This window comes from Bubalus bubalis, chromosome 1, assembly GCF_019923935.1.
Source record: "Bubalus bubalis isolate 160015118507 breed Murrah chromosome 1, NDDB_SH_1, whole genome shotgun sequence".
Classification (NCBI taxonomy): domain Eukaryota; kingdom Metazoa; phylum Chordata; class Mammalia; order Artiodactyla; family Bovidae; genus Bubalus; species Bubalus bubalis.
In genome coordinates, this window is record NC_059157.1 from 42,475,050 (window position 1) to 42,502,222 (window position 27,173).

Below are 27,173 nucleotides of genomic sequence, written 5' to 3' on the forward strand. Positions count from 1 at the left end.
ACATAATCTTCCCTTGTCTACTATCACATATCCCCTGCTCAGTTCAGTCGCTCAGTTGTGTCCTACTCTTTGCGACCCCATGGATCGCAGCACGCCAGGCCTCCCTGTCCATCACCAACTCCCGGAGTTCACTCAGACTCACGTCCATCGAGTCAGTGATGCCATCCAGCCATCTCATCCTCTGTCGTCCCTTTCTCCTCCTGTCCCGAATCCCTCCTAGCATCAGGGTCTTTTCCAATGAGTTAACTCTTGGCATGAGGTGGCCAAAGTACTGGAGTTTCAGCTTTAGCATCATTCCTTCCAAAGAAATCCCAGGGCTGATCTCCTTCAGAATGGACTGGTTGGATCTCCTTGCAGTCCAAGGGACTCTCAAGAGTCTTCTCCAACACCACAGTTCAAAAGCATCAATTCTTTGATGCTCAGCCTTCTTCACGGTCCAACTCTCACATCCATACATGACCACTGGAAAAACCATAACCTTGACTAGACGGACCTTTGTTGGCAAAGTAATGTCTCTGCTTTTGAATATGCTACCTAGGTTGGTCAAAACTTTCCTTCCAAGGAGGAAGCGTCTTGTAATCTCATGGCTGCAGTCACCATCTGCAGTGATTTTGGAGCCCCCAAAAATAAAGTCTGACACTGTTTCCACTGTTTCCCCATCTATTTCCCATGAAGTGATGGGACCGGATGCCATGATCTTCGTTTTCTGAATGTTGAGCTTTAAGCCAACTTTTTCACTCTCCACTTTCATTTTCATCAAGAGGCTTTTTAGTCCCTCTTCACTTTCTGCCATAAGGGTGGTGTAATCTGCATATCTGAGGTTATTGATATTTCTCCCAGCAATCTTGATTCCGGCTTGTGTTTCTTCCAATCCAGCATTTCTCATGATGTACTCTGCATAGAAGTTAAATAAGCAGGGTGACAATATACAGCCTCGACATACTACTTTTCCTATTTGGAACCAGTCTGTTGCTCCATGTCCAGTTCCTTTCAACACTAAATAAGCATCTGTTCCATTTTCCTGCCTTTTTCCCCACTCCACTCCGTCATCCAGAGGGCCAATGATTATCTCTCTGAAATGCAAATGTGTTTGCATCACTGCCTGTTCAGCTGCCCTGGTTTCTCCCGGACTCCATCACACACTGACTCAGTCTCAACTCCCTGGGCTGCAGTCCAGCCCTTGCCAGTCCTGTCCATATCCACTCCATCTTCTCTGCAGCCCTCTTCCCACTCCACCCTCACGCTTAAAAAGAAGCTTCAGCAAATACCCATACTCCCAGAAATGGCTTTGCACTCCTGGGAGAGACCACATTCTTCCAGATGCCCACACACCTGTGAAGACTTGACCTGAAGCTTCTCCTCCCTCTGGTTTTATCACCTCTGATGCCAACTATCCTTTTGGACTAACTCAGGTCTTCTCCCAACCTTCCTGCTTCCTTTTGTGCCTCTCTCATCCTTCACAGGAATCTCTCCTCCTCTACTACAGCATTTATTATATTATCTTGAAAATGCTATTTTCTGGTCTGTGTAATTAACTAGACTATAAAGATAGAACCCTGTTCATTCTGTGCTTCTCAAAGTCCCTGCCCTAGAAGTGATACTAAATATGTTTGAAAATTTAGATGACACACTGATTATAAGTTATTACTGCAGTGTGTTAGAAGAGGATTCGCCCTTTTGATAACTTTAAAGACTGATTCAGAGTGAAATGAATAGTATGATTCAATAGTAATATTCAGGTGAATAGTATGAATTCTTTCAGAAAGATTTCCCAGAACATGTATTAACAATTGGAACCACTGGGTAGCTCTTCTCAAAGTCAGAGTGTAGTCAACCTGAAAGATTTGTTCTGGAATTATATAATATATTCAGAATTGCACATTTCAAGATGGACTTCTGGAATTCTTAGCTGTGATTACATTCCATTATGATATCTTAGCAATATGTTTGATAAAAACCAATATGGTTCCATAAAAATAGTTAATCTCTTTGGTTATCTGATTCTCATTCTGGACTTCTTCAGTTTTTTTTTTTTCTTTTTTTTCCCCTTTGAAGCTCAGAGCTTCTGAGCTCCATTTAAACATTATCACAATCCTGATGATTATTGCTATTCTGGGAAAATTCAGTGTCTTTCCACCAGGGCTGCTCACATAATCACAAAATAATAACAATGATAATAAAATTTAGCATGTTGGGGAAAAGAAATTGATTAAATTCAAACAACATGGCTGACCAAAAAATCAATTTGAAACCAATCACAGCATAGCTGAACAAATAGTGTAGATATATAATTTAATAGATAACAGTTTAAAAACTAAACACGCACACACACTTCACCCAGAATTTCTTTCTTGAATAATGAGATTTATGTTTAAAAACATGAGTTAATCAAATATTTCATGACACTCACAGTTAGTGATTTTTACTTTCAAGTGAACCACAAAAATGAGTTTCAGAAATGCTCTCCCCCCAAACACATTTCTCTGTAGATGACTGCAAATAAAGGAAGTTAATAAAAAAGAACTTTTAAGTGTTAGGCATAGTTCTCCTTATCTGTTATCTGAATGAAGTGAGCTGTTGTTGGTTTTGCATATGGCAACATTTCTTAGATTACTAACTTTTATTTTTTTTTTTTTTTGTGCAAAGAGTACATTGTGCAAATTGAAATGTCTTATTAGGTAAAGCAAAGAGATAATAGGTTTCTATAAACATTGTGAGGCTTTATCAATGGTGCATAGGAGAAGATATCAGAAGTGTATACATGATAAAGATTCTTCATCAGTTGTGTACTCAAAGCTCACCAGAGAATGAAGGTAGTTTCTGAAGAGTCCCTGGGATGCAGGATGAAGAATTCACAAGCCAACCGTGACCCTCACTGCTCTTCTTGGGTGTATGAAATGGATTAAGTCTACACCAGCTTCTTTTCTTTTTTTTTTTTTTTTACACCAGCTTCTTTTCAAACATAAGTGCTTGATTTGGAAGATAAGAACTAGTCAAAATACTTGAGAGTTAAGTGGAAGTCTCTTGTAACAGTAATATTTTGTTAGAGTTTGGAGAGATAAAAGATTTAATCCTTAAAAACATTAAAATTGGGTAATAGCTGCAAAAGATGAAGTAATAATGTTCATTAGCCTGATGTTTGGAGCTTGTTTTGACTAAAACATTTGTTCAAAGCATCTTTACTATTTATGTGACTAAGAAGAAATCACTGGAAAACAGAAAGAAATGGAATTGCTAAATAGATCCAAACAGCAATTGCAACTCTTAATAGGTAATGTTTTGACAGATAACTTTAATCTTTTTAAAGGTTCTATGGCATAAAGAAAATACAGAAAACCAGTATTTGTACACTGATTTATGTCAAGCTAGTGGCTTCAAGTTAGAAAAGGATATATTCTCTATATTTTTAAAGTCATTACTCTATAGCAGCCTTAAGAGTAGTCATTCTAAAGTCTTTTAGATTCTAATTAAAATGGAAAAACCTCTTGTTTGGAGGACTACCTCTGTTGATCTAAATTAAATGTAAGAGAATATTTTTGAGATATTTTAATGAACCACAGAAAAAATATTTTTCCTAAAATGGACACAGGGTGAACATCCCAGAATTTTATAATGCCAGTTAAGAAATCTGTTACTATACATCACTTCAACTTGGTTCACCAGTGTCTACAAGCAATATTGAAATTTTTAAGAGACAATGTTAATATTATGCCCTAATCAAATGGCAAGCCGGACTCAATTGAAATGACTCTCATTCTGTTTTTGGAGAGAGGTAGCGTATCTACTGCATGTGGATGGACTCAGAGTCCAAGGGCCAGGCTGGTTCACGGCACAAGCAGCAAGAAATAGAAATCTGGGGTTTCTGGAGATCTTTCTCTAGTCCTTTAGAGATGTTGATTCCTCTGGGGATAAATGTCTATGATTCTGCCTGTAACTGTGCATGAATTATTAAATCCTGTAAGAAGCTTTGTGCAAACAAAGCTCTTTTCACTGACTTGAAAAACTGAATTTGAGAATATCAACATAATAAAAATAAAAAAAACAAATACTTTTCAAGTTTCTGACAAGAAGAATATATTTAATATAATGACCTCAGGTAGTTCTAGAAGCTTTAGACATTTAAGTATCAATTATAGGACTTTCAGCAAAATAATGTATTTCGTGATGCCATCAAGGATTTAACGGATCTTTAAAAAAAAAAAAAATAACAGAAGGAGCATAAGTAAAACAAGACAGCTGGCAATGGAAAGAATAAATGCCCTTTCAAAAACAGCATGACTTAACTCATCTGTGTGACAATATATAGTTTAGAAAAAGACGAAATCTTTCTAGACTGATAGAAAAAACAATAAAACAATCATTTTTCTAAAAATTCAACACAGATAAAGTTTAGTTGACATTTGTATTGATACATTGTTGTTTGTTTTTCAGTGATTCTTACTTCCTTCCTTTAAAAATGTTCATAATACAAGTTTTTGGGACAGAGGAAATGTTTCTTCAAGCTAATTTTAATATAAACACGTTCTGTGATTTTAGAACTTGAATAGCTTATTTGATGGAAGACTTTAAAAGCCATGCTATCTGAACTTAGAGGGAAAGCCTGGATAACCTTTAAGCATGAGTCTCTTGTCTGTAGAGTTGATGGCTATAAGCTAATGAGACAGCACATAAGTCACCAGGAAAATCAATGTCATTACTTTATCTTTTATAGGCATTAATCTCCAGTGAGGACAGTCTTTCATAACAAAAGTCTTCTGTATAACCAGGAAATAACTCACTGTCAGAATAAAAGGTCTCGGACAAGCTGGGCCATTTCTCTATCCAGCCCTTAATCATCCTCAGAAGGTCTTTGCGTCACAAAGTTTAGTCTTAAAAAATTAGACAGAATATTGACAACTTTTCAGAATTGAGTCTCAGCCTTCTCCAGAAACTGAGAAATTATTGGTTTCTTTTAAAACTGTTTACATCTAGTTTTCATAATCTAATTTTAGGATTTAAGCATCTCCACTTTTGAAATATGTATTTATTCAACAATCATTTTATTAAGCTAAAAAATCCAGCTTTCTGGTGTTTCTGGAAGAATCAGAAGCTTGGGTTACAGGGGGTGTGGATTTTAGCAGGACAGCAGGTGATTACTGTCCCCTGGGCCACTGTCCTACAGGGACCTCACTCTGCTTTGGAGAGAACTTCGGGTCTATTGGCACTTGAGTCTGACTCCTCTCATGTCAGATTTACTTCTCCAGGTTCCTGTCACAGGAGTACAAACAAAAGGGACACGTGTTTGACTCTTTCTGTTTCTCATTTTGAGACCTAGATTTTGTCTGCTGCTTATTTCGAGTTTTATGTTCCATTGTCATTGATACTCAGATACCTAATTTGACTTCCAAATGCTGAAACAGTTTGAAACATTGGTGATTATCATTATCTGTGGAGCCCTACTCCAGCCGTCACTCTCCGCTGGCCATTGTACCCCAGCCAGTGATAGTTTCTTGTTCCGGCCACCCCGGGCAGTGGTGCTTTTGAAAGCACCACCCTGACACTGTCTCATCCAAGCCCCAAACCAATAAAATAGTAACAACAAAGACTTTGCTTCCTTTTCCCTTCTGCACAAGAGACACTATGGCTAAATAATATGCAGGGCCTTTGACAAGGCAGGAATAAGGATGGCAGTTCTATCTAAGTGAGTTCAGCAGCTTAGCATCTTCCATTCCTGGTGGTATTGGGACTATGCATCAGACTGGAGTTGTCAGGTATCTGCATGAGCCCTGAAACCCTATGTGCATGGGACCCTTCTTCTTAATTCTGATCCCCTTTGTGGCAACTTAAAATATCCTTTTGCTTTGTGCTGAAATAGATACACTGTCCTTCTGGGCATCTTGAGTTACAGCAATTTGCATTTCTTAAATAGATAAACAGTTTTCATAAAGGCACAATAAGTAAAGACTGACATTTTATAGAAAAAAAAAAGTATTTCAGGAAACTTTGCTTGGCCACTACATGTAAATTCTCAAATGTGTACTGGTTTCCCTCCCATGTACACACCAGCAGAACTCTATCTGGATTATGTAGAGATTCTGAGGATAAATGATCATGTGAATTTAAAGATGTATCTTCCTCAGTGGAAAAGCATTCAGAAAGCAAATTTGACAGAAAGACTTAGCAAAACTCACACATTCATTTTATTTTATTTTATTTTATTTTATTTTCGTGAAAAGGAAGAAGTCAAAGTTAGGTGGAAATAGATGAAAACAACCCATGTATTCCTTCAAGTTTCCAGCTCTACTTTTTTTTTAATGGTCAAAATTTGCATCATGATATGGGAAGAGAGATTTGTTAGTGTAGAACTCTCTTCACAGATGGCCTTAAATTATTGCTTCACATGAAAGCAATATACAGCTCTTGGTACCACAGAGGCTAAATCTTCACTTCTGTCATCTCTTTCTTCAAGTCTCAGAGCTTAGTTTGATGAAGTAATTATGATGATTCATTCTGGAGTTTGTGCTACACACAGAGCAGCTCAGGAACCTCACCCTGGCCCCAGGTGGGACAGAGAGCCCAGCTCCGTGAGCAGGAAGGACATGGAAATTTCCAAGCTTGAGATCTGGGCATTTTAGAGGAAGTGGGCCTGGAATGAGGGGCTTGAGTGAACACAGACAATAAGCACCTGGAGGTGGCGAGGGTGGCCCTCCTGGAAGGCCCCAGGTGTGATAAAAGGCAGTGTGGAGACAGGGAAAGCTTACGTGAACTCACTGCAGAGTCTAGATGCTGACTGGACGTGTGAGTCAGATGATGACGGCCTGGAACTCTTTGGAATAAAGACTCTCCTTGTGTTACTGAAAGTGGGGTCTAGCTGCTTGCTGCTTGAAAGCTAATACTCAAGAGGCAAGATTGGTGAAAAGGAAAGTCATTTCAGAGAGTGGCAACCAGGATAGAAGGTGGGCTCATGTCCAAAAGCTGATTCCATGCCCCCCGCACACACACACACACACACACACACACACACACACTGACACTCAGCAGGCAAGAGCTTTTATAGATGGAGGGGGCACTACCTGTAGAAACAGCACAGTCAGCTCTTACGGTCATCTTGAAACTGGCCATCAGTGGTCTGATCATTGTCTTCTTGACTGCTTTAAGTACAGTTAGTCTTCAGTTCCAGGGTCAATTTGTTAACATTTCTTTGAGACCAGTTCTAGGAATTGTGACACCTTATGTCATGGCTGCAGTCTGGGCGTCGTGTAGTTAACTTCTTCCAGCTGGTGGGGGTTTCAGTATCTTCAGGATATGGCTCAGAAAATTTTCTGCAGCCCTTGAGGAGAAACTGAACGTCCTTGACCTTGTTTAATGGCTAAACTATTAATATTTTGTTCTGTTTGAGTGCTTTCTCACTTCTCTGATTAAGCTTATTATGTGACTAAATTTTTTCTACAGACAAAAGGCAGGTGGAGGAGATGGGGTGAGGGGTGGGGGTTGGAGTGGTGGGGGAAGGACCGTACTGTCCTTCTGGGCTTCAGTCATAAGTATATTAATAGACAGGAACAAATAAAGTGGTAAAACCCCAAGAAACAAACCAGTGGTTAACAGATAAACCCAATCAAGACCCACATGTATTTCCATGTTTTTAAATTCAGAGTCTTCTTTTTCTTCCTACACGTCAAAGGACATTTAACAACCCGGTCTGTTTCATCAGTGTTTGAACCCCAATACAGATGCCACAGTGACTTCTTTCTACTCACCCCTCCCCTCCTTGCCCACAGGTTTTGACCTAGTGAAATGTGAGGACCCAGGGACCCCTAACTATGGCTACAGGATCCGGGATGAAGGCCACTTTACCGAGACGGTCGTCCTATACAGCTGTAACCCGGGCTACGCTATGCACGGCGGGGGCACTCTGACCTGTCTGAGTGGAGACCGGAGAGTGTGGGACAGGCCACTGCCCTCCTGTGTAGGTGAGTTGCCTGCAAGTGCGTGCTGGGGGCAGGAAGCCCAGGGTCTTCTGACTTGATTCTCCCAGCACAGGGAGACTTCTATTGCTCTTTCTCCAGTGTGGGTTTAATCCTAATATTTGCGAGAGGCTTTCCTGGTGGCTCAGTGATAAAGAATCCATCTCTCTGCCCATGTAGGAGACCCAGGTTCAGTCCCTGGCTCAGGAAGATCCCCTGGAGGAGGGCATGGCAACCCACTCCAGTATTCTTGCCTGGAGAACCCCATGGACAGAGGAGTCTGGTGGGCTACAGTCCATGGGTCACAAAAAGTGGGACACAACTGAGCCTGAGTGACTAAACAGCAAAGACAATATTGTGAGTGTGTGTGTGTGTGTGTGTGTGTGTGTGTGTGTGAGTGCATGTGTGTAGGTAGGAAAAACACATCTCCTAGTACTGTTTTATTGAGAAGTATTATTAGATACTATATATAGAAAAAGTAGTAGTAGCATATATAGAAGCATATATAGAATTATATAGAGAGGTATTATTACTTCTTCTATATACAGAATTATTATTAGATACTTCTTCTGTACACAGAAATATCACTAGATTTATAACATGGCCTTTCACTGTTTCACTCTCTTGACTTTGCACAGAGGATACCAACTGGGGAACAAGTAAATTTAGAAAAGCAGTGACAGGAACAGCGAGATACTGTGATTGTTTTCCTGTGTATGCAACACGAATGTGATGGTTTGGGCTTTTCAAGGTGGTTAAAGTGAAGCCTGTAAGGCCTGGAGTAAACTTATCCATTTTTTGAATCCATTGCAGCGGAATGTGGGGGGCGGATCCACGCTGCCACTTCAGGACGCATCCTGTCTCCGGGATACCCTGCTCCCTATGACAACAACCTCCACTGCACCTGGGTGGTAGAGGCAGACCCGGGGAAGACCATCAGGTACTCGTTTTATTGGGTTTCAGTGATTTGAGAATAGAAGCATGTCTCCTATTCATGTAGTGAAGATAGTAGTATATCTCTTATTATCCATGATTAGATTTAAGTTTCTGAGTCAAAGGAAAAAATGTAAACACAAGGCCAAATTTTTCATTGTCTTGCATGCTCACTTTGGTATTCCTTTGAAAACTTGTGTTAAGGCATCCATAGTAAAGATAAAAAGAAATTAAGTACATCAGCTAGCTTTGGCTGCATAACAAGTGGGCCCCCAAAACTTAGTCGCTGCAAACAATTAATTGTGTGCTCATGACTTTCTGAGTTGCTGGGCAGTTCTGGTTAGTTGGGGTGAGTGGTCTAGGAGGGCCTCATGCAGGTGTGGGGGCCTTAGCTGGATGGTTAAAGGTGGGGGTCTCTCTGCATCAGGTTCTGTTCCCTTAGGAAACTAGTGATGATGGAATTTTCCTAGAAGAAAAACATGGAGGCTTTTCAAACTTCTGTTTGCATCACATTTGCTGGTGTTCCATCTACCAAAACACATCTCAGGGGAAAAAAAATGTTTGAAGAAATATATTCCACCCTTAATGGGAAAAGAATAGTCCTAAATGATGCTATTTTTAAATTAACAAGTAAACCAATGAAAAGTAATTTTTGAAAGTAAATCCTCCATGTGCCAAAGGGTGTGTCAAAACCACAGTACAGTATGTAAAGCAAGAGGACATTTCAGTTAAAATTAAGTTGTTCTTTAATTGAAGAACACGTTGAGAACATGCATTCTGTAGTCATAGCTCTTAAAGACCCCTTTTTCCTCCCACCATCTCTCCTCTTTCATTCTTTTGAATGTTAATTAAAATAAACAACAACTCTGTTCGGACTTCCCTGGTGGCTCAGTGGTAAAGAATCCGCCTGCCAATGAGTCACGGGTTTGACCCCTGATCTGGGAAGAGTCCACCTGCCTCAGAGCTCCTAAGCCCATGTGCCACAGCTACTGAGCCTGTGCTTTAGAGCCCCTGCTGAGCAACGAGAGGCCACCACAGTGAGAAGCCTGAGCACCACAGATCGAGAGTAGCTCCCGCTCTGTGCAACCAGAGAGAAACCTCCTACAGCAATGAAGATCGAGCAGCAGCCACAAATAAACACTTATAAAAAAGGAGAAGGAAAAAAAAAAAAAAAAAAACCACCCCTGAGCCAGTCTTAACCACTCCCTCCAATCTTCTTCCTGTTTTCTGTGTTATTACACTGACCAGAGTTTAAAAGAATCTGGGCATCAGCTCCTTTAAATACGAGAAAAATCTGAAAGAGACATATGCAAAGCAGGAACCTCTTTATGGGGCAAGTGGATATATGAAAACATTCAGGAACTAGTGGATTTTGTCCTTACTCACAAATGGTTTGCCCAGCAAACTTAGTAAATGTATCCTCCTGCAACTTTAATAAGATGGGATGCTCAGGAGAGAGGGTGCCTGCTCATCCCATTTGGTGACACTCTGTTTTTCTTTGATGGCCTCCATCCTCCCTGAAATTTACCAGACTTTCTTGACATTTGGTCACATCAACATCTTGGGAGTGAGTTATACTCACATGGAACAAACTATTACCACTTTCAAACCCTCCAAAATAAATATCCTAATCATGTACATGGAACAAGAGAAGGAATTTAGATAATGTAAATGTTGCAAAAGTAACTCATTTAAATAATGCATTTAAAAATTTAAGTGTCCTTAGTTAAGAACAATGATTAATTAGGTAATTGTGCCATCTATTGAGGCACAAATAGGGCATGTTTGAATAAAAGAATTTGAATCTGTATTCTTCATAAAGGGCTCTGCAGATGTCTCAGTGGTAAACAATCTATCTGCCTGCCAATGTAGGAGACTCAGGTTCAGTCCCTGGGTTAGGAATATCCCCTGGAGGAGGAAATGGCAACCCATTCAATATTTATGCCTGGGAAATTCCATGGACAGAGGAGCTGGTAGGCTACAATCCATGGGGCTGCAAAGAGTTGGACACAACTCAGTGACCCAACAACAAAAATCTTCATAAAAATCAGTAGTCACGTACAAGTGAACTATATAGAATTAAGTATTACTTCTTAACTTTAAATTCCTGAATGCTTGATCTAAATGATATAAAAACCGTTACACTGAATTTGATTGTGAAAAACCCTAGGAACCATCTGTGAGTCATGAAATGACTTTACATAAACAGGATATCTTTCCTCTTAGGCAGATTTCAAAATTTTCTACTTCTTTTTTTTATTTATTTTGATTTTAATTGGAGGCTAATTACTTTAAAATATTGTGGTGGTTTTTGCCATACATTCACACAAATCAGCCATGGGTGTACATGTGTTCCCCATCCTGACCCTCCCTTCCTCCTCCCTCCCCATCCCATCTCTCTGGGTCATCCCAGTGCACCAGCCAAGAGCACCCTATATCATGCATTGAACCTGGACTGGTGATCTATGTCATATATGATAATATACATGTTTCAATGCTATTCTCTCAAATCATTCCACCCTCACCTTCTCCCACAGAGTCCAACAGTCTGTTCTTTACAACTTTGTCTCTTTTGCTGTCTTGGATATAGGGTCATCATTACCATCTTTCTAAATTCCATATATCTGCATTAATATACTGTATTGGTGTTTTTCTTTCTGACATAATTTGCTCTGTATAATAGGCTCCAGTTTCATCCACCTCATTAGAACTGATTCAAATGCATTCTTTTTAATAGCTGAGTAATATTCCATTGTGTATATGTACCACCACTTTCTTATCCATTCATGTGCCGATGGACATCTAGGTTGCTTCCATGTCCTGGCTATTGTAAACAGTGCTGCGATGAACATTGGGGTACACATGTCTCTTTCAATTCTGGTTTCCTCAGTGTGTATGCCCAGCAGTGGGATTACTGGGTCATATGGCAGTTCTATTTCCAGGTTTTTAAGGAATCTCCACACTGTTCTCCATAATGGCTGTACTAGTTTGCATTCCCACCAACAGTGTAAGAGGGTTCCCTTTTCTCCACAACCTCTTCAGCACTTATTGTTCGTAGACTTTTTGATAGCAGCCATTCTGACTGGCGTGAAATGGTACCTCATTGTGGTTTTGATTTGCCTTTCTCTGATAATGAGTGATGTTGAGCATCTTTTCATGTGTTTGTTAGCCATCTGTATGTCTTCTTTGGAGAAATGCCTGTTTAGCTCTCTGGCCCAATTTTTGATTGGGTCACTTATTTTTCTCAAATTGAGCTGCAGGGGTTGCTTGTATATTTTTGAGATTAATTCTTTGTCAGTTGCTTCATTTGCTATTATTTTCTCCCATTCTGAAGGCTGTCTTTTCACATTGCTTATAGTTTCCTTAGTTTTGCAAAAGCTTTTAAGTTTAATTAGGTCCCATTTGTTTATTTTTTGCTTTTATTTCCATTACTCTGGGAAGTGGGTCATAGAGAATCCTGCTGTGATTTATGTCAGAGAGTATTTTGCCTATGTTTTCCTCTAGGAGTTTTATAGTTTCTGGTCTTACATTTAGATCTTTAATCCATTTTGAGTTTATTTTTGTGTATGATGTTAGAAGGGTTCTAGTCTCATTCTTTTACAAGTGGTTGACCAGTTTTCCCAGTACCACTTGTTAAAGAGATTGTCTTTTCTCCATTGTATATTCTTGCCTCTTTTGTCAAAGATGAGGTATCCATAGGTGTGTGGATTTATCTCTGGGCTTTCTATTTTGTTCCATTGATCTATGTTTCTGTCTTTGTGCCAGTACCATACTGAATTGATGACTGTTGCTTTGTAGTATATTGATTTATGGATTCCTCCAGTTGATTCCTCCAGTTCCATTCTTCTTTCTCAAGATTGCTTTGGCTATTTGAGGTTTTTTGTAATTCCATACAAAATTGTGAAATTATTTTTTCTAATTCTCTGAAAAATATCTTTGGTGGCTTGATAGGGATTGCATTGAATCTATAGATTGCTTTGGGTAGTATACTCATTTTCACTATATTGATTCTTCCAATCCATGAACATGGTATATTTCTCCATCTATTTGTGTCATCTTTGATTTCTTTCATCAGTGTTTTATAGTTTTGAATATATAAGTCTTTTGCTTCTTTAGCTAGATTTATTCCTAAGTATTTTATTCTTTTCATTGCAATGGTGAATGGAATTGTTTCCTTTTTTAATATAAATGTATTTATTTTAATTGCAGGCTAATTACTTTACAATATTGTATTGGTTTTGCCATACATCAACATGAATCCACCATGGGTGTACACATGTTCCCCATCCTGAACCCCCCTCCCACCTCCCTCCCCATACCATCCCTCTGATTTCTCTTTCTGTTTTCTCATTGTTAGTGTATAGGAATGCAAGGGATTTCTGTGTGTTAATTTTATATCCTGCAACTTTACTGCATTCATTGATTAACTCTAATAATTTTCTGGTGGAGTCTTTAGGGTTTCCTATGTAGAAGATCATGTCATCTGCAATCAGTCAGAGTTTTACTTCTTCTTTTCCAATCTGGATTCTTTTTATTTCTTTTTCTGTTCTGATTGCTGTGGCCAAAACTTCCAAACTATGTTGAATAGTAGTGGAGAGAGTGAGCATCCTTGCCTTGTTCGTGATGTTAGAGGAAATGCTTTCAATTTTTCACCATTGAGAATAATGTTTGTTGTGGGTTTATCATATATGGCTTTTTTTATGTTGACGTATGTTCCTTCTATGCTTGATTTCTAGAGGGTTTTTATCATAAATCGATGTTGAATTTTGTAAAAGGCTTTCTTTGCATCTATTGAGATAATCATATGGTTTTTATCTTTTAATTTGTTAATGTGGTGTATCACATTGATTGACTTGCAAATAGTGAAGAATACTTGCATCCCTGGGATAAAGCCCACTTGGTCATGATGTATGATCTTTTTAAAATGTTGTTGGATTCTGTTTGCTAGAATTTTGTTAAGGATTTTTACATCTATGTTCATCAGTGATATTGGCCTGTAGTTTTATTTTTTGTGGCATCTTTGTCAGGTTTTGATATTAGGATGATGGTAGCCTTATAGAACGAGTTTGGAAGTTTATCTTCCTCTGCAATTTTCTGGAAGAGTTTGAGTAGGGTAAGTGTTAGTGCTTCTCTAAGTTTTTTGGTAGAATTAAGCTGTGAAGCCATCTTGTCCTGGGCTTTTGTTTGTTGGAAGATTTCTGGTTATGGTTTCAATTTCTGTGCTTGTGATGGGTCTGTTAAGATTTTCTATTTCTTCCTGGTTCAGTTTTGGAAAGTTGTACTTCTCTAAGAATTTGTCTATTTCTTCCAAGTTGTCAATTTTTTTGGCATATAATTGCTGATAGTAGTCTCTTATGATCCTTTGTATTTCTGTGTTGTCTGTTGTGATTTCTCCATTTTCATTTCTAATTTTGTTGATGTGATTCTTCTCCCTTTGTTTCTTGAAGAGTCTGGCTAATGGTTTGTCTATTTTATTTATCTTCTCAAAGAACCAGCTTTTGGCTTTGTTGATTTTTGCTATGATCTCTTTTGTTTCTTTTGCATTTATTTCTGCCCTAATTTTTGTGATTTCTTTCCTTCTACTAACCCTGGGGTTCTTCATTTCTTCCTTTCCTAGTTCTTTAGGTGTAGAGTTAGGTTATTTATTTTATTTCTCTCCTGTTTCTTGAAGCATGCCTGTATTGCTATGAACCTTCCCTTTAGCACTGCTTTTATTGAATCCCATAGGTTTGGGTTGTTGTTTTTTCATTTTCATTCATTTCTATGCATATTTTGATTTCTTTTGTGATTTGTTGGTTACTCAGAAGTGTGTTGTTTAACTTCCATATGTTTGTATTTTTAATAGTTTTTTCTTGTAGTTGACATCTAATCTTATTGCACTGTGATCAGAAAAGATGCTTGAGATGATTTCAATTTTTTTAATTTACCAAGGTTAAATTTATGGAGAAGGTTCTGTGTGCACTTGAGAAAAAGATGAAATTTATTGTTTTAGGGTGAAATGTACTATAGATATCAATTAGGTCTAACTGGTCCATTGTATCATTTAAAGTTTGTGTTTCCTTGCTAATTTTCTGTTTAGTTGATCTATCCATAGGTGTGAGTGGGATATTAAAGTCTCCCACTATTATTGCATTACCATTAATTTCCCCTTTCATACTTGTTAGCATTTGCCTTACATATTGTGGTGCTCCTATGGTGGATACATATATATTTATGATTTTTATATCTTCTTGGATTGATCCTTTGATCATTATGTAGTGTCCTTCTTTGTCTCTTTTCATGGCCTTTATTTCAAAGTCTATTTTATCTGCCATAAGTATTGCTACTCCTGCTTTCTTTTGGTCTCCATTTGCATGAAATATCTTTTTCCAGCCCTTCACTTTCAGTCTGTATGAGTCCCTAGGTTTGAGGTGAATCTCTTCTAGACAGCATATATAGGGTTCTTGTTTTTGTATCCATTCTACTTCTTAAACACCCTCTTGTGATTTGTTTCCCAAGAACCAGAAAACAGCACTTATTCTCCTAAATGCAAAGCAAGTGACAGACAGTCTGCAGGTGAATCTAATACTTCATTAACATTTTAATAAGAAAAGAGATAAGAAATTAATAAAGAATAAGATGAAGTAATAAAAAATATACTTTTTTTAAAATCATGAACTGACTTTGTCATATAACCATTAATGTTCTAGGAAAACAAAAATGTTGCCTACACCAATTTGTTGTTTGGTGAATTTTTTCTTCTTGTGCATATCTTTTAAGTTACTCAGTTTGTAAATGAATCTTTTTATTTAAGGCATAAAATCCTTCCTAATAAGGAAGTTAGGAAGCAAACATCAGCTCTTATAATTAATTTACTCTGTCAATGTCCAACTTTATCCCAAAATGTTTCTGGTGATTTTGGTTCATTAAGAAATTATGTACTACTTTTAGTATGGCAGTCTAGAAAATAACATACTTAAAAGTACATAATATATAATTTTAGATTTAAAATGGTACTGACACCAAGAAAAATTAGAGCTTGGTCTCAGCTTGGATATCTTGTCTAGTTTACTGAATCTTTTTTATTTCATTGGTATCAGAGACAATATTATCTCAACTGTTTGCTTGAAAGTGAGGAATATGTCAGTCATGTAGATATGAATCCAGGGATTAATTTATGTATTAAAAATTCTTAATATGAATGGAATGCCTTACTACCATACATTCTATTACGGTTTGTTAAATGTCAATGTTTTTCACTCTTAAAGAATAAATAAGCAACAAAATCTCAGAAACTATGAAAGGCTTGGTTCAACATTTCATGCCAATTATTACTGTGTTTATTTTTATTTGGGGGGAGCAGAGTGGTTTCTGATGTATTTTGCTATCACTTTTTGCTCAAGATAATAGAAGACGTGAAAATAGTTATTGTTATAGGACACTTGGGTCTAAAAGATGTTTATAATTTTCACACGCATCCTACAAAGCAGTTTCCATAACAAAATTTAATTAAAAGTCTAATCATAAGACAGTGCAGTAAATTTAGGCACTTGAAGAGTTATGTGTAAACATGTGTCTGAGACCTAGTACATTTCATTCTGAGCACAGCTGTCATTTATACAGCAAAGGTAGCAGCATTGTAAACACGTCCCGCAAACAGCATCAAGATAGTGTTCTGCATAATCATATGTCTATATTGTTCCTTGGCTTTAATTGCTTTTTCACAAGTCTAATTGTCTGGAAAATTCACTTTGAGAATATTTCTGTTCTTTCTTACAAAATTGCATTTGGACATGTAGTTGTTGTTATCACTGTTGTTGTTCAGTCACTAAGTCGTGTCCTACTCTTTGTGACCCCATGAACTACAGCACAACAAGCTCCTATGTCCTTCACTACCTCCCGGAGTTTGCGCAAATTCATGTCCATTGAATTTGTGATGCTATCTAACCATCTCATCCTCTGCTGCCCCCTTCTGTTGCCTTCAATCTTTCCCAGCATCAGGGGATTCTATTAGAAATAGCTCATGCAGTATTGAAAATATTAGAGGCCTATCAAACATGCATTCTTTTTTTTTTTAATTTTATTTTATTTTTAAACTTTACATAATTGTATTAGTTTTGCCAAATATCAAAATGAATCCGCCACAGGTATACATGTGTTCCCCATCCTGAACCCTCCTCCCTCCTCCCTCCCCATTCCATCCCTCTGGGTCGTCCCAGTGCACCAGCCCCAAGCATGCATTCTTTACCAGCTGAGCCACCAGGAAAGCTCCAGTGCGGGAGACCCAGGTCCAATCCCTGGGTCGGGAAGATCCCCTGGAGAAGGGAAATGGCAACCCACTCCAATATTCTTGCCTGGAGAATCCCATGGACAGAGGAGCCTGGTGGGCTTGCAGTCCATGGGGTCACAAGAGCCGGACATGACTTAGCAACTAAACCACCACCACTAAACATGCATTAAGACTGTCAAAACTGCTCCTGTGCAAACTTTTAAAGAAAGCGCAATGTAGATTGTGGTTTGGCTGTGCTGGGCTATATAGAAATTAGGGGAAAGATCTGGTCTGTAGATCTAGGATAATTTTAAATTATTTTTGACCAACTTTCAAGGTCCCTGTGAGACACAGACTCAGAAAATGATTCCACTTAACTGGACATTTTTCTCTGAGTTTGAGGTCAAACTGTGGTAAATGTGCCGGGAGTATAAATCACAAGTTTTTTGATGACATGACTGACAGACTCGGGGACAGGAATCAAAACATCTCAAATGCCCCTTTTCTTTTAGGACCACAGTGGGATATCCCATTTATTTTTGTGGATAACATGAGGAAATAGCAGTCAAGAGAATTCCAGCCCTCCAAAGAAAAGAGAGCAGTAGCACTTCAAAGTCTACCCCGTGTGTGAGGCTGGACCCCAGCACTCCTTAGCCGGAGCCAGGGAAGCAGCTGCAGCGTTTAGGGAACCAGACCAGCCACCCACAGAGGGTGGGGGGCAGAACCCTGCAGGTACCTCTCACAGGTGCAAGATCCTGATACAAGCAATTTTAGTCACCTTGCTTCATGAAACTACACCAGTGCTGCAATAAAAGGGTTCATTCACATTTAGTTACCTTTGCAGATGTGCCATGAAGGATTTCATGAAGCACAGACTTCCTCTTAGCCCTTCAGTCTCAGTTTAAACCACAGACACACCTGATTATGTTATGGACCTCCCAGTGCAGGATCACTCACCAGGCATCTGCGCTTCGTTCAAGCACAGACAGCAAAGCATGCCCTTGGGTTTCTTCCTTGTCTCCCAGTGATGATCCCACTTGACACTACAAAAATGGATCATCAGAAAGGGAACTGGCCAATGAAAATGAAAGTGTAGGAAGAACTGAAAAGTGATTAACTCTGGAAGTGAAATTCTAATCACATATGAATGGGGTTTAGGAGAAATAGTTAATTGAGGGGTGGGGGATTGGCATGGCTGCTGTTCCAGAGGCCAATGCCTCACAGACACCCTGCAGACACACCTTCAGGATAACTATTATCATTTCCTCCAAGCCTCTTTACTCCTGATCTTTGTTAATGCTTGTCTTCCTCCAAATGGTGGAGGTTTTTATTTTCAATAATAATATGTTCTACTCTTCCTTATTTTTTACTCCCCAATCTCCAATATTCTCCCAACTGAAAAAAACACCAGGTATTAGTCTATTGATATATCTCTTCATAATAGGCTCTGAGAAAAAGTGAGCCAAAGCCTTGTCAGATCTCCCCTTGTTTGTGTCCTTTCTATCCATGATGCCCGGTTCCTACTTCACGGGCCGTTACTCTGCTCTTACTCTAACTTTCTCCCTGCCCAGCCTCCCAAATCCACCCTTTGCTCCCTCCTGCTCTCAGGCATGCCTTGGCTAATCGGCAGGTGTAAGCTCCTTAGACAGACAGAAACACTCTCTGGACTTGGTGTCTGGTCCCCTACAGGTTTGGCCCAATGACTTACATGCATGTTATGCTCAGCACAAATGAAGCGTCCGTGAGTCTCCAATCCCAGCTTTGTCATCAGGGCTCACTTTCCACCTGTGCTCCTTGCAGTTTCTGACTTTTGCCCCACCTCTAAATTCTTGCCATCCTTGGGGACCGAGTTAAAAGGTCAACCAGAATTTCATTTTTATCATCTTATCTAAAAATAATCTGCTCCCTTCTCTGGACTCGGTGTCTGTCCCACCGCCCCTTCCTTCTGAAGTAGGGCTGTTGCTACACAGCAAAACATCCAGGCCAGCCTCTTAGTATCAGGGCTCCTCCCTCCCTCCCACACCCGTGTGGCTGCACATCTCGATAATTCCACGTCTGGAGCCCCCTTGTCCAGACCCCTATGATTCACTGGGCCTATTATCCAACCATCCTGCCCGGCTTTTTCTCAACCACTGCTCCCACACTTAAGGAACCGGTTTTATTTTTTTAATTAAAATATTAATTTTATATGGTTGAAAAATGAACGTATAGACATCTTCAAAAGCATTTTTAAAAAGGCATGTATTTCCCACATATTGGACGTCATTGTTACCATGTTGACATATGTCTTATATGGACTTTTAAAATTTTTATTTATTCTGTATTAGAATATAGCCAATTAACAAAATGTGACAGTTTCAGGTAAACAGCGAAGGGACTCAGCTATGCATATCAGTTCAGTTCAGTTCAGTTGCTCAGTTGTTTCTGACTCTTTGCGACCATGCATATACTTGTATCCATTTTCCCCCAAACTCCCCTCCCATCCAGCCTGCCTTACATGAACTTTTACATAAGTTACAGTATGGGTAACCACAATTAAATATTATTTCTCTTGCTGGTTGTTTACAAGATTTCTAATTTTCATCATTTCTAGTTTTCAATATTACATGTAATTATATGGCAAATAGTATCACAAGTAAAGCTTTGCTTCTATTGATAATTAATACCTTGGAATAAATTCTTAGGAAGATTCTTTCTGGGTCAAATGATTGAATCATTTTTATGTGTCTTAATACAAATAGTTCTATCAAACAAAGCTGATCATATCACTTGCCCACTTTAAAAATATACATACTTTGCTCATTATGTGCAGAATAAACTCAAGTTCAGCTTCATGATATTCAAAGTTATTTATTTTCTCAATTTTTGAAATACCAGAAAACTGTGGCAGAAAGACAAAAAGCCTGGAAAGCAGTTTGCTATAATCCTAGATGCAAAAGATAACATCAGTTTAAAATTTGGTGTATAGTTGTGTAATTTCTTATATATATATGTTTAATTGTTTAAACTATTAATTAATGTCTACTTGTTTAATTATTTTTGAAAAATAGTATCATACCTTAATATTATTCTGAAGATTTTCTTCAGTCAATAAACATGGTCAAAGTTTTATATCCTTACTTGTAATTCCACCTCATTCTATTTAGTCGTGGAAGAAGATTCCATTGCCTGAATGCACCATAATTTATTTAAACTGTACCCTATTGGGATATTCCGATTGTTTTCAGCTTTTCACTGATATCAGCCACACTAACATCTTCCCAATATATCACCTCGAGGGTACTTCCTATGATGAATTTCTAAAGCTAGACTTGCTGTTTATGCACATTTAAATCTTTATGGCCATTAACAAATTGCTTTTAAAAAGAGAAGATATGGCCTCCAATAGCATATGAAAAGGTGGAGTCTCCACATTCTCACAGAAACAGAATGAAGTGTCATTATCTCGGCCAATCTGGTAGGAAAGAAAATCTGTACATCATTTTACTTGTTATATTTGTAACTTTTGCATTTTCACACTCGTAGTGTGTTCATGAATGTATTTGTTTAGTCACTTTCTGTCTCATCCTCTTATTGAATTATCATTGCTATTTCTCTCTGCCTGACAAGACCCTTCCCAGACAACTTGAACAGAATAAACATACCTGACACTTTGTTCATCCAGTGCTCTGTCCACATGTATTAAAGCTTGTGACACTGTACATTGCAAAGTGTATTTTCTCTTTCTTTTCTTATTTTTTAAATTGTGAAAATATGACAACACATTTACAGGAGACTTGGAAAGTTACAAACAGTTCCACTATATATTACAATTATTTTTAAGTAGATAAATTAAGATCTTTAGTTGGAGTTTCATTACCAAAGTCTCAAAAATGAATGGAATGAATAGACAGAAAAGTAGAAAGATACAGTAGACCAGAAAAGCACAATGAACAAATTCAACATAACTAAGATTTACACAATTTTCACACAATAGCAGATACAAATTCTATTCAAGTTCCCATACACTGTAAACCAGGAGACACTGTAACACATACAGGGACATAAAACAAGATGCAAAAATTTCCTGGTCTAAAGGCATTGAAATCATACAGAGTCTGTTCTCTTTATCTCTGTGGAATTATGTTAGAAATCAATATCAAAAGATATGTGAAAATCACCCACATATTTTCAAGTGCAATATGACATTTACTAGGAGAGATCTTTGACTTAACCATGAAAGCCTCAATAAAACAACGAGGGTGATTGCAGAGAATAAAGCATTTAAATGAGAAATTAATATCAAATATAGTTTTTGAAAAATCCAAGTGCTTGAAAATTAAATGTTCAGCAAAGTGTATTTTTTTCTTGAATGACTGTGTAAATAAATAGTAGTTTCTTTAGGATGGTACTTTTTAAAATCAGTTTTTAAACTTTCCCTACCTAGTAGTATAATGTCTGCATATTGACTTTCATTACTTTTTAATGAAAAATGACCATTTCTTTATCTATATTACAATGTTGTTATATCATTGTTGGACTTCCCTGGTGGCTCAGTAATAAAGAATCTGCCTGCCAGTACAGGAGACAGGGGTTCAATCCCTGGGTCAGGAACATCCCCTGGAGAAGGAAATGGCAACCCACTCCCGTATTCTTGCCTGGAGAATTCCATGGACAGAGAAGCCTGATGGGCTACAGTCCATGGGGTCGCAAAGAGTCAGACATGACTGAGTTACTAAACAAGAACCACAATATAATTTGTGAATTTGCATGGTATTTCCCAAATGGCAAAACTTACAGCCCCAGGGTGGATCTTCATGTGTTTGTCTATGTCTTCTCATTAGCATGGATTGTAGGCACATAAGACTATCCCAATCACAATTGTACAGTTTATTTATCAAAACTCCCAGTGGAGCCAGCAATCAGATCAGAGCCCAGGGTGTGCTCTTTGAGCTCCATTCAGGCTCCATTCATTCTTAAGGATAATCACTATCTTGACTTCAGAGGCGTTTTTGCCTTACTTTGAACTTTATGAAAATTGAGTTCTCCATTGTGTCTTGATTTCCTCCACCTTCCCTCCCATTGGTACAGGAAAATTATTCCATTGCATTAGTAGACCATAATTTATTCATTCATTCTGTGTGTTGATGGGCATGTGGACTGTTTTTAGTCCGATCTGAGGTTATTGCAAACTGTGTTGTGTTGAGTGTGCTTTCATGTATTGTGCGGTGATTGTGTGTGTGCTTTTCTCTCGGGCGTGCACTGCACTCAGCTCTTGTAGGTGCTGTCAGATGATTTCCTGATGTGGCTACACCTCCGCACTCCCATCACAGTGTGGGTCCCTCCCAGGTACTTCTGCTTTCACTGTGCTTGGCCTTGATGGTCTTTCGTTTTAGTCATTCTAGCAGGTATATAGTTGTTTTAATTTGCTTTTCCCTGATGATTGATCATGGCCATCACTTTTTTATATTTATTGGTCTCTTGAGTATCCTCTTTTATGAATTTTCAGTTGAAGTCATTTGTCCATCTCTTTTCATATGGGAATACCTGTCTTTTACTTATTGATTTGTATACAGTTTTTATACATCTGAATGCAACCTTTTGTTGACTCTATATTCAGCAGCTATATTCTTATACTCTGGTCTGTCTTTCTGGTTTCATAATGATGTCTTTTGTTAAAGACAAGTTTTCCACTTCAATGAATCAAATTCATTTTGGCTCATTTTTTTTCATAGCTAGTGTGTTTATCTGTTTTCAAATTGAGTTATATCAATTTTTATCTTAACATTTTTGTGTCCAGTTTAAGAAATCTTGCCTCTCCAAAATTATAAAAGCATTATCTTAGGATTTTTGCAGAAGACTTATTTTATCTTCCACATTTACATGTCTGCATTCCATCTGGAATTAATTTTTGTGTATTATGAAGAAAATTTAAGGAATTTTTTTTGTCCACAGTGCAGTTCAATTGACCATTTGTTGATAAGCCAGTGTTTCTCCATTAACTGCAGTGCAAACTTTTTCATGAACCAGATAGTTATATATATAAAACTGTCAACCTGGAATCTATATTCAAACTGCCTATCATCCCTTTATAAGAGTTCCAGTTTTGCAAGTTATTTTGGTTATTCCTTGCAGCTTGTGGGATCTTATTTTCCTGACCAAGGGCTGAAGCCTGGCTATGGCAGTGAAAGCCTGGTGTCCTAACCACTAGACCACCAGGGAATGCCTATGTAATTACTGTGAACACACAAAATACTATTTAATGTATATTCACCAGGCATATATGACTCTTAGGAGAAACTAGTATCCAGCTAGGAACATAGTTTAATACAAACAAAGTAAATAAATTATTTGGAGACCCTGGAAATTGCACAGCACACCTCTTATAATTCTTTATGACTCATAAATCAAACAAGTAACACATCAGTAAGGTTACAGAGGATTTGACCCATGCAATTACTGAACTTATTTAAAGGAGTTATACAGCCTTCAAGTAGAATTTGCACATTCTGTTCAAGTAAATATGAAATATGTACAGATATGATCGCAAACTAGAAGAAAGCTAATCAATAAAAATCAATAAAACAGAAAATCATTTTCTTCTATACTCACATCCTGATCAAAAGGTAATATAAATAGAGAAGTATAGCAAGAAAGTAACAAAATGCATTTTCCATTTTGAAAATAAAAGACACAGGATTAACAGATTAATGTGAAATTTATAGCCCTAAATGCAAGTATTAGAAAAAGAAGATCACTTGAAGATCAGTAAGTTAAGCTTCCAGATAAGGGAATTTAAAACATAGTATCAAAATAAATTCAAAAAAGTAGAGTGGAAAAGCAGCAAACATAGTAAAATAAATTAATGGAAAAAACAATGTAGAGAATTACCAAACCCACAAACTGATTCTTGAAAAAAGTATCATTGAGTAGAAAAATAACGGACATATTCAGATAAATACAGGAAACCCAAATAACCAATATTAGAAATGGAATAGAAATATACCCCTACAATAGAAATTATTTTTACAACATTAAAGAAAATAATAGATTATATTATGTCAATATATTGGAAAAACCTTCCAGGCAAAAGAAAAAACTAGAGAAATGATCTGATCCATTTAATAAGACCTAAATAACCTTCATATCAAAGAACAAGAGCTAGAAATAAAAATTAAGAGCTGAACTCTAAAATTACTCCTATTTATATAGTAAGAAAAATGACCTGTCTGATCATCTAAACAGGTTTAGAAAAAGTAGTTTAATAGAATTGAATGCATTTTCATGATCAACAGCATAACTAGATAAAAACCCTGGCATAGTGAGCAGCAGGGAATTTTTCTTAAAATGATAGAGTATGTAATAAAATCCTTCCACAAGAATACAATACCGTACACAAACCGTACTAAGAGACTCAGCACGCATCACAGCAGTGGCCAATCCGATGTGATGGGGTCATTCAGTCTCGAGCCTCTTCTTCCCCCTGCCTAAGACCTATGATGGTCTCATCTAGTCCCATGGTTAAAGCCTTTTATTTGCTGAACACACAGGTTTACTCTTTCCTTCCAGACTTCCCTGCAAAGCTCCAGATTGGCATGAGCAGCCAGCTGCTCACTGTCCAGTGGGCATCCTGAATTCACAGGCCCAAACCAGAACATCTGGTCTTCCCACACCACGACCCCTGTACCTGCACCCTCCCCCGCTCAGCCGTGACTTCCCCATGGTTCTGGTTCCTTATGCACAAACCCTCAAATGACCTCGCATCCTCTCTTCACCCCACAGGCCTCCCGGGGCCGTGTTTCCCACCATCACACCGTGCCCAGAATCTGCCAGTCACTCAGTGCTCCCCGGCCCACTCCTCTAAGCAGCACACATCTGACTCTCGGTTCTGCCTTTCCCTGGAGAGCTTGTTGTCAACACAAGCACAGAGGAGATTTTTTTTTTCCCTAAATCACAGGTGGGGTGACTGCTTCACCACAAACACCACCCTGGTGGATCACCCAGGGTGAGAGCCAGAACCTGAAGAGTAAGCTTCCAGGCCCTGGGCCTCACCCTTTTGTACCCCCGTCCACCACCCGCATGTTTCTCTGGCCTTAGCGCCTCTTCCACAGGCCCTCTCTCTGCTCATTACACTGCCTGCCTGCATGGTCTCAAATGCTGAAGGCATGCCCTCTGTGTTGGGCTTTTGCTGGGTTCACTCTGCCCTCTCATCAAATGTGGGGCTTCCCTGGTGGCTCAGATAGTAAAGAATCTGCCTGCAATGCAGGAGGCTGGGTTTGATCCCTAGTTCAGTAAGATTCTCATCAAATATAACAAACCTCTCATCTCCTTCAAGTCTCTACTCAAGGCTCTCCTCACCAACATGGGTTATCAGCCATCTCATTTAATTCCTAAATACATGGGTTATCCAGCCATGTCATTTAATTCCTAAGTCTCCTCCCCGCCCTTCAATCCTGTCAAGGCTGATGCTGCTTATTCTGCTCTGCTTTTGTTTTTTCTTTTCTCAGTGACATTTACCACCTATGAACATGAGACTTTCTTATTTTTTACAGTTTCTGGGATTTTTTGCTCATCTCTTGCCATTACCAACTGTGCAAGCTCCATGAAGGCAGGGTTTTTCCTTTAATTCACTGATATATCCAAAATTCCTAGAAGAGTGCCTGATAATAGTTGGTGCTCAAGAAGTGTTCCTTGAATTGTTGAACTGCATGGTATACTGAAGGGGGGTTGGCTTAGACTCACAATAGTATGTTCAACCTCACAAATATTCAGGGAGATGTCATTTAAACAAGAGACTTTTCCACAACCATCAGATTTTCTCTTTATACAACTATTATAGGCTGATGTCATCAGGTATAAAGACGTGGCAACACGGAGCCCTTTGTAGTTTATTGTGAGACTGTACGTAGCCACAGTCACAGGGAGAACAACTTTGCTATGTCTCTTTCTGAGCCTAGAGAGATCCAAGGATGAGCACCATTTATCATCATAAAATATAGAGACTGACTGTCTCAGTCTCAGTAGAGACCTAGACAAGTGAAGCATTTATTCTGCTTCTGAAGTGAGTTGCCGAAGTCTACATCTCTAGTTTAGAGGAATTTTACCTAATACTCAATGTAGAAAAGCAACTTGAGGGAATTTCCTGGCAGTCCAGTGGTAAAGACTCTGCCCTTTCACTGCTGAGGACCCAGGTTTGATCCCTGGTGGCTCAGACGGTAAAGCATCTGTCTACAATGCAGGAGACCTGGGTTTGATCCCTGGGTTGGGAAGATCCCCTGAGAAGGAAATGGCAATCCACTCCAGTACTATTGCCTGGAAAATCCCATGGACAGAGGAATCAGGTTACAGTCCATGGGGTCGCAAAGAGTCAGACACGACTGAGAAACTTCACTTTCATTTTCAGGGAACTAAGATTCCACGAGCTATGCAGAGTAATCACATATAGAAACAAACAAAGCTACACATAAAAGCTAAAAAAAAAAAAAAAGGCAACTTGAACATGAGACAAGCACATATATGCCAAAATTACATCTATTATGTAATTATTTTTAAACAGACAAAATAGTACTATATATTTTTGGAGATATGTATACACATATATGCATATGGAAATCATGAAAATATAAATGAGAAGAAACCATAGTGATTTCAGGAGGTGTGAGTGAGAGGAAGAACAATGAGTAAGTGGAGAGGAGGGGGAGTAGGACTGTGTTATTAGCATAGATTAAAAAAAAAAAATCTGAAGCAAATAGGGCAAAATGTTAAAATGATGGTGGGTATCCAAGTGTCTACTATATTCTGTGCTTTCCTCTATATTAAAGATATTTTAAATTGAACATTAAAAAATATACTACATGCTTTATACTTTATTCAGGGTTAGATGTGTTCCATGAGTATATAATATGCACAAAGTAAGTAAGTAGTATTTGTGCACAATTTTTTGTATAATAGTTATTGTGATTTTTATATTTCTTACAATTTCATGCAATTAGCAGTAAGTGAAAGAGGATAAAAGCATTCAGGAAATATGGATTTTTGTTGATATTAAACTCTTTTATCCATTTGAATTG

The 27,173-nt window shown here is 38.3% G+C and overlaps 1 protein-coding gene across 3 annotated transcripts in view; it reads left to right on the forward strand.

Annotated features, from left to right (window-relative positions):
* The window catches only part of CSMD1 (CUB and Sushi multiple domains 1), a 2,066,326-nt gene that overhangs the window by 1,747,898 nt on the left and 291,255 nt on the right, over positions 1-27,173 (forward strand). For all 3 annotated transcript variants that reach the window (XM_025272930.3, XM_044938991.2, XM_044938996.2), the window contains 2 exons: positions 7,758-7,949; positions 8,757-8,883. In XM_025272930.3, the coding sequence (XP_025128715.3) occupies positions 7,758-7,949; positions 8,757-8,883 (319 nt within the window). The remainder of the gene's footprint in view (positions 1-7,757; positions 7,950-8,756; positions 8,884-27,173) is intronic.